Source organism: Astyanax mexicanus, chromosome 14 (assembly GCF_023375975.1).
Source record: "Astyanax mexicanus isolate ESR-SI-001 chromosome 14, AstMex3_surface, whole genome shotgun sequence".
Lineage (NCBI taxonomy): Eukaryota > Metazoa > Chordata > Actinopteri > Characiformes > Acestrorhamphidae > Astyanax > Astyanax mexicanus.
Window position 1 is genome coordinate 589,166 of NC_064421.1, and position 15,650 is coordinate 604,815.

Below are 15,650 nucleotides of genomic sequence, written 5' to 3' on the forward strand. Positions count from 1 at the left end.
CGAGGAACAGAGGCTATGAAACACAGAGAGACAAACGACAGGGGAAGGTGCAAAGACCGACAGAGACAAAGTGGCACAGGGGATCTATATAAGGAAACAAGAAACACTCTAGAATTGGAAACACCTGGGGAAGGGGCGGAGCTACAAATGAGACACAGGTGGAAATCTACTAAGACGGGAGACACAGGGGAGCACAGGTCACGTGGGGAAGACACACAGAGACACGAGACAGGGCTAAGACCTGACAGAAGCCTCCCCCTAAACGCGCAGCTCCCGAGGCGCGTAAAAACGAACCCCGGGGGCTGGCGGCGGGGAGAGGCCGGGGAAAACAAGAGACGAAACCGGGGACTGAAACGGAGACAGGACAGAGGACAGAGACTGGACGGGAGACTGAACGGGGAACTGAACAGGAGACAGAGACTGGACAGGGAACTGGACGGTGGACGGAGACTGGACAGGAGACTGGACGGGGAACTGGACAGGGAACTGGACGGGGAACTGGACGGTGGACGGAGACTGGACAGGACACTGGACAGGGGACGGAGATTGAACAGGAGACTGGACGGGACTGGACATGGGAACAGGGACGAGGACATTAACAGGGACAGAAACGAACACTGTAACTGGAATGGGAACAGAGACAGAGACAGACACGGGTACAGGGACGTAAACAGAGACAGGGACCAAAACAGGGAGAGACATGGGGACCAGAAACACGGGTGGGTGCCCAGGACTGGCAAATGTCTGAGGGGAAGTCCAAGGAGCCAGCCTGGGCACAGTACTGGGGACAAAGTCAGGGGACCTCGGTGCCTGCCTGGGTACATGGGCCCTGGGGCCAAACAAAGTTCTGGGAGCAGGAACCGGTGGGGTAGTGACTCTGGCAGCGGGAGCTGGTGCTGGCGGCGCGGCGACTCTGGCAGCGGGAGCTGGTGCTGGCGGCGCGGCGACTCTGGCAGCGGGAGCTGGTGCTGGCGGCGCGGCGACTCTGGCAGCGGGAGCTGGTGCTGGCGGCGCGGCGACTCTGGCAGCGGGAGCTGGTGCTGGCGGCGCGGCGACTCTGGCAGCGGGAGCTGGTGCTGGCGGCGCGGCGACTCTGGCAGCGGGAGCTGGTGCTGGCGGCGCGGCGACTCTGGCAGCGGGAGCTGGTGCTGGCGGCGCGGCGACTCTGGCAGCGGGAGCTGGTGCTGGCGGCGCGGCGACTCTGGCAGCGGGAGCTGGTGCTGGCGGCGCGGCGACTCTGGCAGCGGGAGCTGGTGCTGGCGGCGCGGCGACTCTGGCAGCGGGAGCTGGTGCTGGCGGCGCGGCGACTCTGGCAGCGGGAGCTGGTGCTGGCGGCGCGGCGACTCTGGCAGCGGGAGCTGGTGCTGGCGGCGCGGCGACTCTGGCAGCGGGAGCTGGTGCTGGCGGCGCGGCGACTCTGGCAGCGGGAGCTGGTGCTGGCGGCGCGCCGACTCTGGCAGCGGGAGCTGGTGCTGGCGGCGCGCCGACTCTGGCAGCGGGAGCTGGTGCTGGCACGGAGACTTGGGCAGCTGGCTCTGGCACGGAGACTTGGGCAGCTGGCTCTGGCACGGAGACTTGGGCAGCTGGCTCTGGCACGGAGACTTGGGCAGCTGGCTCTGGCACGGAGACTTGGGCAGCTGGCTCTGGCACGGAGACTTGGGCAGCTGGCTCTGGCACGGAGACTTGGGCAGCTGGCTCTGGCACGGAGACTTGGGCAGCTGGCTCTGGCACGGAGACTTGGGCAGCTGGCTCTGGCACGGAGACTTGGGCAGCTGGCTCTGGCACGGAGACTGGAACTGCTGGAGCAGACACTGAGACTGGAACAGCTGGAGCAGACTTGAAGGCTTGAACAGCTGGAGCAGACTTGAAGGCTTGAACAGCTGGAGCAGACTTGAAGGCTTGAACAGCTGGAGCAAACACGGCGGCTTGAGCATTTTCAGCAGACACGGAGGCTTCAGCAGCTTCAGCAGACACGGAGGCTTCAGCAGCTTCAGCAGACACGGAGGCTTCAGCAGCTTCAGCAGACACGGAGGCTTGAGCAGCTTCTGCAGACACGGAGGCTTCAGCAGCTTCAGCAGAGACGGAGGCTGGAGCAGCTTCAGCAGAGACGGAGGCTGGAGCAGCTTCTGCAGACACGGCAGGAGTCCGGGGGCGTGGCTCAGCAGCCGAAGACACCTCGGAGATGGGCGTGGCCGCCGAGAGAATTTCGGAGCTGGGTGTGTGCAGATCCAGCGGAGCAGCAGCAGGGCTTGAGACTGCGGGTGGAACAAAAACCCGGACTGGATCTGCAGACTCGCCGGTAAAGTCCACTGCAAGCACCGCGGGGCCGCCGGTAGAAACCGGCGCGGGAAAAGTCTCCATAACAGTCCCGGAGCACGGCTGGTTTGCCGCGGAGATAGTCCCAGAGAGAGGCTGGATCGCAGCGGCGGAATCCAGCTCTGCAGCCGCCATGAAAACCAGCTCCTCAGCCTGAGGTGCTGGCGCTGCAGCTGTGGGGCTTGAGAGTGCGGTTGCCGTAAAATCCCGGACTGGATTTGTACTCTCTCCGGCTGAGTCAAGCGCGGTGAAAGTCTCTGCTCGCGGCTGGCTCGCTGGGTAGGAGGTCCTGTAGCGCGGCTCGGCTGCCACCGCGGAAATCACGGGGCACGGTTCGGCAGCTACCGCGAGGAACACGGGGCGAGGTTCGGCTGCTACCGCGGGGATCTCGGGGCGCGGTTTCACAGCCGTCACAGAAGTCACGGAGCGTGGCTTAGCCGCTGAAGACGCTAGCTTGAGAGGCGCCGGGGATGCTAGCGCCTTAGCCACTGGAGAAGCTAGCTCTGGAAGCGCCAGTGAGGACAGAGTCTTGGCCGCGGGAGGAGCTAGCTTTGGAGGCGCTGGGGAAGCTAACGCCTTAGCCACCGGGGAAGCTAGCTCTGGAACCGCCGGTGAGGAGCGCACCTTGGCTGCAGGGGAAAGGACGGGAGTCGGGACGGCCTCTGGAGCTGTGCGGCCGAGAGCCGGGTAGAGCACCGCCCCTGGGGGAAACGGTAACGGAGCACGGGCCGGTGCGGGGTAGAGCTCCTCTTCGTCCTCGGAGCTGCTGGGAGCGCACCCGAGAAAGTCCCACGGGTCCCGCTCCTTGAGCCTCGGGTACACGGAGGTACCGAGGCTCAAAGCACCAACCCTCATCGCCCCCCCAAGAAAATCCTCCCCGGAAAAGGGGTCTTCTTCCGGCTGGCGGGACCCCTTAGAGCGCCTACCCCGAGGCCTGCGGCGTCCTTGAGGCCTCGAGGTGTCCTGCGCCGGGGTCCCGCAAGGAGCACGGCGAATCGCCATCCTGGTGCCAGTCCACGCAGAACCTGCTGTGTCCATGTTAAGGTCGGTCTTTCTGTCACGAAATGACCCAGGCAGGGAGACGAGGAGGCGGACACAAGTGCAGGTAGGGCGATATATAAATAATTTAATAAATAAATAACAAAGAAACACTGAATGAGGAACACGAAACAAAGATACACAAATAACCATAAACCAAAACAAATCAGAGAACATAAACTAAACCAACTAGAGAAAAAAGACAATAAATAAACAGGGAATATATACAATGGAAATAAACTAGAAAAATAAACACTAAGCAGGGGTATCTACAAGGAACTAACTGAAATAAACAAGAGACTAGAAACATAAAACTATAGATAAACACAGAGACTAAGGGCGCGAGGAACAGAGGCTATGAAACACAGAGAGACAAACGACAGGGGAAGGTGCAAAGACCGACAGAGACAAAGTGGCACAGGGGATCTATATAAGGAAACAAGAAACACTCTAGAATTGGAAACACCTGGGGAAGGGGCGGAGCTACAAATGAGACACAGGTGGAAATCTACTAAGACGGGAGACACAGGGGAGCACAGGTCACGTGGGGAAGACACACAGAGACACGAGACAGGGCTAAGACCTGACAATCTAACTCAATTAAAAGAGCGGAAAGTACACTAGAGTGAAGTTATGAGTGCTATATCACAATCTAACTCAATTAAAAGAGCAGAAAGTACGCTAAAGTAAAGTTATGAGTGCTATATCTCAATCTAACTCAATTAAAAGAGCAGAAAGTACGCTAAAGTACAGTTATGAGTGCTATATCACAATCTAACTCAATTAAAAGAGCGGAAAGTACGCTAAAGTAAAGTTATGAGTGCTATATCACAATCTAACTCAATTAAAAGAGCAGAAAGTACGCTAAAGTAAAGTTATGAGTGCTATATCTCAATCTAACTCAATTAAAAGAGCAGAAAGTACGCTAAAGTACAGTTATGAGTGCTATATCACAATCTAACTCAATTAAAAGAGCGGAAAGTACGCTAAAGTAAAGTTATGAGTGCTATATCACAATCTAACTCAATTAAAAGAGCGGAAAGTACGCTAGAGTGAAGTTATGAGTGCTATATCACAATCTAACTCGATTAAAAGAGCAGAAAGTACGCTAAAGTAAAGTTATGAGTGCTATATCACAATCTAACTCAATTAAAAGAGCAGAAAGTACGCTAAAGTACAGTTATGAGTGCTATATCACAATCTAACTCAATTAAAAGAGCGGAAAGTACGCTAAAGTAAAGTTATGAGTGCTATATCACAATCTAACTCAATTAAAAGAGCAGAAAGTACGCTAAAGTAAAGTTATGAGTGCTATATCACAATCTAACTCAATTAAAAGAGCAGAAAGTACACTAAAGTAAAGTTATGAGTGCTATATCACAATCTAACTCAATTAAAAACGTAGAGAAATTGTACTAAAGTACAAATATTGGTACTGTCACCAAATATAACTTAGATAAAAGTACAGAAACTGTACTACTGTAAAGATATGGGTGTTTTTTCACAATCTAACCCAATTGAAAGAGCAGTAACTGAACTATAGTGAAAGGAAAGGTACTGTTTCACGATCTAACTCAATTACAAAGCAGATAAATTGTACTAAAGTACAAACACTGGTACTGTTACCAAATCTAACTCAATTAAAAGTATAGAAACTGTACTATAGGGGGTTTATGAGAGCTATATCACAATCTAACTCAATTAAAAAAGCAGTAACTGTACTATAATGAAATGAAAGGTACTGTATCCCAATCTAACACCATTAAAATGACATAAACTTTAGTATATATAAATTATGGGTGCTGTGTCACAATCTAACTCAATTAAAAGAGCAGAAACTGTACTGTAGTGAAAGTATATGTACTGTAACTCAATCTAACTCATATTAAAAATGAAATATAAAGTAGTATACTCACATTACGGCTCGTGGGCACTGCACCCCCCATGTGCAGGGCTGGTATTCAGGTTTTACGTACGTCTCCACTCCGTCCTCAACTACACAACTCACCGTCTTCGTCACCACATACGCACACCAGTTCCTACACACACACAAATACCAACACAAACACACAGTTAACACACACATTTTAAATTAAACACACAGTTAATACATTAAGTACACATACATTAGAACCAAGTGCTTTAAATAACTGTTTTTACAAAGTTTTAGTTTAAGATTTAGTGGTAAATGAATTGCTGTGCTTCAGACTGCCCTTGTGTCTATGTTACCTTCTGGCTGTTTTTAGATAGATAGATGGATAGACAGACAGACAGACAGACAGACAGACAGACAGACAGACAGACAGACAGACAGACAGACAGACAGATAGATAGATAGATAGATCTTTATTGATCCCTTTGGAGGTTCCCTCAGGGAAATTAGGGTTCCAGTAGCAGCATCAATACAGTACACACAGATAGAAACAAAGAGTAGGTGTATATAAAGTGTATATAAACAATATAAAGTGCAAAGCAAGTAGACAAAAGTATAAAACAGCAAATATAATTAGTATAACTATAAATATAAATATGCAGTGAATGTATTGGAATAGAATTTTTATTGCACTTAGTCCGTATGTGTTATTTTATTGCACTTAGTCCATTTGAGTTGCTACTGCTCCTCCTCATCCTCTGTCCTCCTGTTACTCCTCCTTCCCTCCTTTTCCCTTTAGTTAAGCTGTTATAAGTCTGAAGCTTGTTAACAAAATGATAAAAGGACATTAAAGCCATAGTACATACTGTATGTTTGTAAATGTAGTGAAGAGAAGAGTAATCATTTTACTGAAATAATATTTGATTTATTTTATATATTTAAAAATAAACATTTTACTCTAATACAGTGTTCATCTAATTTGTCCAACACCGGCTCTGACCTCAGGTGAACCCCATGCTTTATGAAATATCTCCATATATCCAGGATTAAAGTAAAATAAATGATACTGGACAGATATAATCTGTATCTAGTAGATATATAATAGGAAATGAGAACAGGGTGAATTTTTATTTTGATAAAAACAGTAAAAAAGTAGAACCCTGATGTGATAATTAGGGAATCAGGGGTGGATGATATGGCTCCATATTTTAGGGTATAATATCATAGTTCACCATATTTAAAAAAGTTGGTGATATAATTATGTACGATTGGGGTGGGCGATATGCCCCTAAAGTAATATCACAATATTTCATGGTATTTTCACGATAAGCATTCTCTTGGCGATATGACAAAACACTGAATAAAAAATATATATATTTCGAGAGTACATTACTGCAACTAAATTAAAATTAAATTCTATTTTTGCAAATACAGACAAAATACAAGCATTTTATCAGATTTATAACAGAATTCAATGATCCAGAATATCAAGATAATAATAATAATGCACTTCAAATATCTCCATATATCCAGGATTAAAGTAAAATAAATAATATAATCTGTATCTAGTAGATATATAACAGGAAATGAGAACTGTGTAAATTATTCTTTTGATTAAAACAGTAAAAAAGTAGAACCCTGATGTGATAATTAGGGAATTAGGGGTGCATGATAATATGGCTCCATATTTTAGGGTATAATATCATAGTTCACCATATTCAAAAATGTTTGAATGCAATATTATTGTGTACGATACGATATATCACACTCCTGACTGGTTGGTTGATATATTGTCCCAGTAATAATTGTGATAAATGATACTAAGGTAGATTTAAAAGGGGATGTACAGTATTGTGCAAAAGTTTTAGGTACCTGTGGAATTTCAGTAAAGAAAATGTGGTACCACTTTAAAATAAGACTACCTTTATAAAGAGTTTATAAATGCTCTATAAAGGAGGTAGAAATATCTTAAAACCTATTAATAAGCAGTTAATAAATATATAACAACGTATAAATATAGAAATGGCAACAGTTAGCTAAAAAATGTGCAAAATAAGGATTCTACACTTATTTCTACTGTCAAACCTCAGATTTTCTTAGATATTGATCTAACTTTGTGTTTTCCGTCAATCAGCATTAAACCTGCAATATTAATATATATTTGTAAGTATGTTTAACTATTTACTATTAATTACATGACTTAGTTGAATTAAATGACTGAGCAGACCACAGATCACTGTTGCCTTTTCAACTGATGTGTTTTAAAAGCATTTACAGCCTAATCAATAATAATTAATTATAAAAGTAATTTATAAACCATTTATAAAGGCTTAAGGTAGTCTTATTTTAAAGTGGTACCGTAAAAGCTTCTTATATGTGCAGAAAGTTTCTGGTTATTATCTCAGTAAAACACATTAACTCAGCATTACAATAAATACAAACAGCAATTTTAGAAAAAGCTGAAAGTTTTCCTTAAAACAACATCTCCTAATCTCTCCTCCTCTTAATCTGAGTTTAATAGAGTTATTTATTTCTAGTTCTCATCATATTAATCAACACCTGGTTTGGTGGTAAATTACTGGTAAATGTGGTAAATCAGGTGAGCTGCTGACGGAACTGAACATAATAATATACACATGCTTTCTTCTTGCCTGAATTTCCTTCGGGATAAATAAAGTATCTATCTATCTATCTATCTATCTATCTATCTATCTATCTATCTATCTATCTATCTATCTATCTATCTATCTATCTATCTATCTATCTATCTATCTAGATATCTATCTATCTCTCTATCTATCTATCTATCTATCTATCTATCTATCTATCTATCTAGATATCTATCTATCTATCTATCTATCTATCTATCTATCTATCTATCTATCTAGATATCTATCTATCTCTCTATCTATCTCTCTATCTATCTATCTATCTATCTATCTAGATATCTATCTATCTATCTATCTATCTATCTCTCTATCTATCTCTCTATCTATCTATCTATCTATCTATCTATCTATCTATCTAGATATCTATCTATCTATCTATCTATCTATCTATCTATCTATCTATCTCTCTATCTATCTCTCTATCTATCTATCTATCTATCTATCTATCTAGATATCTATCTATCTATCTATCTATCTATCTATCTATCTCTCTATCTATCTCTCTATCTATCTATCTATCTACCTATCTATCTATCTATCTATCTACCTATCTATCTATCTATCTATCTCTCTATCTATCTCTCTATCTATCTATCTATCTATCTATCTATCTATCTATCTATCTCTCTATCTATCTATCTATCTATCTATCTATCTATCTATCTATCTATCTATCTCTCTATCTATCTATCTATCTCTCTATCTATCTATCTCTCTATCTATCTATCTATCTATCTATCTATCTTCTTACGTTTTACTGTATCAGTGTTTATTTGCATCTGTTTAAATCATATGTGCTGTATTATGCAGTACTCATTTTCAGCTCCGACTCTGCACAGTCTGTCCTCTCTGAATTAATAACAGCTGAGAATATATTATATTATGTATCTGATTTGTTGTCAGTCACAGCGTTAGCAGCTTCTGAGATGAAGTGAATCAGGAGATCCCGGTTCTGGTGGTTCTGAGTTCAGCGTGTGTTCTGAATATCTCTCTCAGAGTTCAGACAGAGCTCTCAGTGTGGAAAAGATGATGTAATTCAGTGGATTTATATTATCTCTCCCTATTTATCATCATCATCAGCAGCAGCAGAGCTCCACCAGCCCCGCGGGAACGCCCTGGGTGGCACAGAGTCGCCGTGAACAATGGCATCATCATGAACAATGACATCATTATCATCACTGCTGTATAGAAAAACTACAGCAAAACCTCACTAACATCAGCAACACTGCTGCCACAGAAAAACTGCAAGAAAGTGCAACAAAATGCGTCACAACAAACCACATGAGTACATTCTCTCCTCTAATTGGTCAGATCTGTCTGGGGTGGAGCTAGAAAGTAAATACAGGAAGATTCTTTGTTCCAGACCAGCACACATACACAGCTCTGGAAAAAATGAAGAGATCACTTCAGTTACTGAATCAGTTTCTCTGATTTTGCTATTTATAGGTTTATATTTGAGTAAAATGAACATTGTTGTTTTATTCTATAAACTACAGACAACATTTCTCCCAAATTACAAATAAAAATATTCTCATTTAGAGCATTTATTTACAGAAAATGAGAAATGACTGAAATAACAAAAAAGATGCAGAACTTTCAGACCTCAAATAATGCAAAGAAAACAAGTTCATATTCATAAAGTTTTAAGAGTTCAGAAATAATCAATATTTGGTGGAATAACCCTGGTTGGTTTTTAATCACAGTTTTTGTTTTCATGCATCTCGGCATCATGTTCTCCTCCACCAGTCTTACACACTGCTTTTGGATAACTTTATGCTGCTTTACTCCTGGTGTAAAAATTCAAGCAGTTCAGTTTGGTGGTTTGATGGTTTGTGATCATCCATCTTCCTCTTCATTATATTCCAGAGGTTTTCAATTTTGTAAAATCAAAGAAACTCATCATTTTTAAGTGAAATCTTATTTTTTCTACAGAGTTGTATATAACTGTCTAATATGAAGCTGCTTTAACACTGAACACTGAAACAAATTGGTGCTGTGGTTTCAAACACATTGCTGTTCTATCGGACACCCTTTGCAAGGTGCTCTGCAAAGCTCATCGCTATCTTACCCCCCACCAACAGTGTATTTTCACTCCTTCCTCCTGCCTGGTTTAAACAGCAGCAGAGCTTCTGAATATATCTACACTGATGGGCGTGGTCTTCTGGAAATGAGGTGTGTTCAGGTACATTTCTGGAGTTTTATCTTGTTTATCTTGGTAACAGAAAACACAGGAGCTCCACTGACTGAATACAACCTAGACAGACGCCAACAGCTTAAATGATGAATTACACAGGGGTTCTCAACCTTTTCCAGGAAACACAGTCTGGTGTGTTGGCACTAACTACCTCTGGGAAACTTAGGATTTGTGTCCAAACTTTTGACTTGTACTGCATCCTCCAACAAATAACCAGTAAAGAGAACACTAATATGCGAGCCAAGGAGACACCACAGAAGTTATTAATGCTGATGTAATATATATAGTTAGAAGCAGTTAATCTCTCCATTTGTTTTTACACTAAAATGTAAAATCTGGCTGATATTATGCACCTATATCTTAGGAATTTTTTATTTAAGAATTACATCTAAAGGTTTCGGGTCTCCCAGGACAGTGTTTGGCTCCAGGTCCCACATACCCAGGCAGGCACAGAGGTCCCCGGACTTTGTCCCCAGTACTGTGCCCAGGCTGGCTCCTTGGACTTCCCCTCAGACATTTGCCAGTCCTGGGCACCCTCCCGTGTTTCTGGTCCCTGTGTCTCTCCCCGTTTTGGTCCCTGTCTCTGTCTATGTCCCTGTACCCGTGTCTGTCTCTGTCTCTGTTCCCGTCCCAGTTACAGTGTTAGTTTCTGTCCCTGTTAATGTCCTCGTCCCTGTTCCCATGTCTAGTCCCGTCCAGTCTCCGTCTCCTGTCCAGTTCCCCGTCCAGTCTCCGTCTCCTGTCCAGTTCTCCGTCCAGTCTCCATCTCCTGTCCAGTTCCCCGTCCAGTCTCCCGTTCTGTCTCCCTCTCCTGTCCAGTCTCCGTCCACCGTCCAGTTCCCTGTCCAGCCTCCGTCCCCTGTTCTGTTTCCAAGCCCTTTCCAGTCTGCGTCCTTGTCTAATGTCGAGTCTCAGTCTCCGTCTCCTGTTCAGTCTCCGTCTCCTGTTCAGTTTCCAAGCCCGGTCCGGTCTCCCATCCAGTGTCTGTCCTCTGTCCTGTCTCCGTTTCAGTCCCCGGTCTCGACTCCTGTTTTCCCCGGCCCCTCCCTGCCGCCAGCCCCCAGGGTTCGTTTTTACGCGCCTCGGGAGCTGCGCGTTTAGGGGGAGGCTTCTGTCACATCTTAGCCCTGTCTCATGTCTCTGTGTGTCTTCCCCACGTGACCTGTGCCTCTCTGTGTCTCCTGTCAGTATATTTCCACCATGTGTTTCTCATCTGTAGCTGCGCCCCTTCCCCAGGTGTTTCCAATTCTAGTGTGTTTTATGTTACTATAAATAGCCCTCCTCTGCCACCTTGTCCTCCGTCGGTCTTTGCACCTTCACCTGTCGTTCGTCTCTCTGTGTTTTCATAACGTTTCTCAGTGTTTCTCTTACCCTTGGTTTCTTGTTTCTTGTTTATTTCTTGTTTTCTCGTTTATAGTTTATTTCCTTGTTTATTTCTAGTTTCTTGTTTTATTTCTTGTTCCCTAGCTCCCTGTTTATACCCTGCTTGTGTTGATTCCTAGTTTAGCTCCTTGTATATATTCCCTGTTTGTTTATTTATTATCTCTAGTTGGTTTAGTTTAGGTTCTTTGATTTGTTTTGGTTATTGGTTATTTGTGTATCTTTGTTTCATGTTACTTGTTCCTTGTTATCTTGTTATTTATGTATTAAATTATTATTTATTTTCACCCTACCTGCACTTGTGTCCGCCTCCTCGTCTTCCTGCCTGGGTCTACGTGACAGTCTTGTAGGAGAATCTCCAAAGATCTTAAAGTTGCAGAATTTAAAAAACTCATTTTACTGCAGAGAAAAAGGGTTTTGTATCACCTTTACCATCTACTACTACATCTACTACTACATCTACTACTACATCTACTACTATGTATATCCAGTACTGAGGACCCCCGGCCCACCTGCTCGTAGCCCTGCTTCCTGTTAGCACCGCTGACCTATGGGAGATTTCCTGTTCCTCCAGCTGGGAGTGCCGGCTGCCAGCAGAATGTGGTGTTTGTGCTGTGTGGCAGCTCCAGCAGCTGGTGGCAGATGTGTTGGGTGACGTGAGGCTGGCGTGAGGAAAGCGTGAGAGCTGGAGGAGGAGGAGGAGGATGTGAGTAATTAGCTGTAATGAGTGAAGAGAGTAGAGCAGTACACAGAGCTCCATCCAGATCCTCCATCCAGATCCTCCATCCAGTATTACAGTAGAAATGTAGGTTATCTATACTTTACTGGAGTAATTATTTTATATTTTCACACAATTATCTGAACTTTCTCCTCCTTACATTAAAAAAAAACATCCTTATTATTCCTATTTAATTTAGCGCACTATAGGACTCTGTGGGCGTGGCCTAAGCTTTTGTTTTTAATGGCTTTTTTATTTTTTCTCCTTACATTACTTTTAATTTTATACTTTAAGTAGTTTTGAATCCAGTACTTTTTTAAACACTTTAGACTCTATAGTAAAAAGCTTAAGTTGATTCTTCTTCAACTTCTACAGAAGTATTTTATTAAACACTAGTATCTATACTGTACTCAACCTACAGAGTAATGAAGAATGGAGATACTCTTAACACTTTATCTGGAAGATTGTCACACCCATTCAGCTTCTACTCAACTGTATATTTCCCCTATCACTAGTGATGCTCCAACACCAGGAGGGTGAAGACTAACACATGCTTCCTCTGATACATGTGAAGTCAGACTCCGCCTCTTTTAGAACTGCTGCTGAAGATGTAGCATTGCCGAGTAGCATCACAGCGCTAACGCTCGGAGGAAAAGCGCCTACAGCTACTCGGTTCTTATACATCAGCTCACAGATGCAGCCTTGTGCTGATCCACATCACCCTAGGAGTGATGAGGGGAAAGAGAGAGCGCCATCTACTGTACTGTACCCACCCAGAGAGAGAGCCAACTGTGCTCTCTCAGGGCTCCGGCAGCTGATGACAAACAGAAAAACTCTTAGCAATAACCGGTGACTCACTGGCAGTTGGCAGTACAGCATAGTTGAAACTGACTTGAAACTGCATAGCAACCACTTCAAAAAATATGGTGGTTTCTATGGTGTTGCTAAGTGGTCGGTAGGCAGTTGCTAAGGTGATTGCTAAAGTGTTTCCTGGTGTTGCTATGGTGTCCGTGGTGGGTGCTGTGGTGTTGCTAAGTGGTTGCTGGGGACACCATATTAGTTCCTACCATACAGTATGTGGCCTATCAGTATACACACTATTAATACATACTGTATCTCTAAGATTTAATAACCTGATAAACCAGAATAATATAAGAGTTGATATGTAGAGCATGGAGATTTGTAGAGTGTATTTGTGTGTGTGTATATCAGTAAAATGCTGTATGAGTGTGTGTTGGGTAACAGTGTGCCTGGGTGAGGAATCTGTTTTCTTCACTCGTTCTTCACGCACTGATTTCACCACATGCCTGCTTTCATCTCAGATGCAGCATCATTTTTAACCCTCCTGTTATGTTCATTAGTCAGGAACAGTAATGGTGCATGTGTTTAATTATCTAAAATATATCTAAAACCCAAAAAATCCTGACAAGCGGTGTAAATATTTCATTACTAACTACATTATTAATTATTATATCAATATTTTGTGCAATAGTGTTCCTAAATGCTTAAATTAGGATAATTTACTCGTTTTCATAAAAAAATACATGTTTAAACTTTTTTAAATGTTTCTCTACTTTATTACTTTTAAAAGACCAACATATAAAACAATAGTTTTATATAACATTGAAACATAACATTGCAATTTAGTTTTAGTTTTAGTTTAGTTTTTGTAGGTTGTTGCAAATATGTGAGATCAACCATTTTCATATTATATGTTAATAACGAACAGAAGAAGTTTCACACTGAAAATATACTTTTAATATACTATATACTATACTATATACTTTTAATATACTATATACTATACTATATACTTTTAATATACTATATACTATACTATATACTTTTAATATACTATATACTACACTATATACTTTTAATATACTATATACTATACTATATACTTTTAATATACTATATACTACACTATATACTTTTAATATACTATATACTATACTATATACTTTTAATATACTATATACTATACTATATACTTTTAATATACTATATACTATACTATATACTTTTAATATACTATATACTATACTATATACTTTTAATATACTATATACTATACTATATACTTTTAATATACTATATACTACACTATATACTTTTAATATACTATATACTACACTATATACTTTTAATATACTATATACTATACTATATACTTTTAATATACTATATACTATACTATATACTTTTAATATACTATATACTATACTTTATACTTTTAATATACTATATACTACACTATATACTTTTAATATACTATATACTATACTATATACTTTTAATATACTATATACTACACTATATACTTTTAATATACTATATACTGTACTATATACTTTTAATATACTATATACTATACTATATACTTTTAATATACTATATACTATACTATATACTTTTAATATACTATATACTATACTATATACTTTTAATATACTATATACTATACTATATACTTTTAATATACTATATACTATACTATATACTTTTAATATACTATATACTACACTATATACTTTTAATATACTATATACTACACTATATACTTTTAATATACTATATACTATACTATATACTTTTAATATACTATATACTATACTATATACTTTTAATATACTATATACTATACTATATACTTTTAATATACTATATACTATACTATATACTTTTAATATACTATATACTACACTATATACTTTTAATATACTATATACTATACTATATACTTTTAATATACTATATACTACACTATATACTTTTAATATACTATATACTACACTATATACTTTTAATATACTATATACTATACTATATACTTTTAATATACTATATACTATACTATATACTTTTAATATACTATATACTACACTATATACTTTTAATATACTATATACTATACTATATACTTTTAATATACTATATACTACACTATATACTTTTAATATACTATATACTACACTATATACTTTTAATATACTATATACTATACTATATACTTTTAATATACTATATACTATACTATATACTTTTAATATACTATATACTATACTATATACTTTTAATATACTATATACTATACTATATACTTTTAATATACTATATACTATACTATATACTTTTAATATACTATATACTACACTATATACTTTTAATATACTATATACTACACTATATACTTTTAATATACTATATACTATACTATATACTTTTAATATACTATATACTATACTATATACTTTTAATATACTATATACTATACTATATACTTTTAATATACTATATACTATACTATATACTTTTAATATACTATATACTACACTATATACTTTTAATATACTATATACTATACTATATACTTTTAATATACTATATACTATACTATATACTTTTAATATACTATATACTACACTATATACTTTTAATATACTATATACTATACTATAT

General features: G+C 40.3%; 1 protein-coding gene across 1 annotated transcript in view; it reads right to left on the bottom strand.

Annotated features, from left to right (window-relative positions):
- The window catches only part of emilin1b (elastin microfibril interfacer 1b), a 59,728-nt gene that overhangs the window by 18,250 nt on the left and 25,828 nt on the right, over positions 1-15,650 (bottom strand). Inside the window, exon 2 of the mRNA XM_049463478.1 lies at positions 5,271-5,393. Coding sequence (XP_049319435.1) covers positions 5,271-5,393 — 123 coding nt within the window. The remainder of the gene's footprint in view (positions 1-5,270; positions 5,394-15,650) is intronic.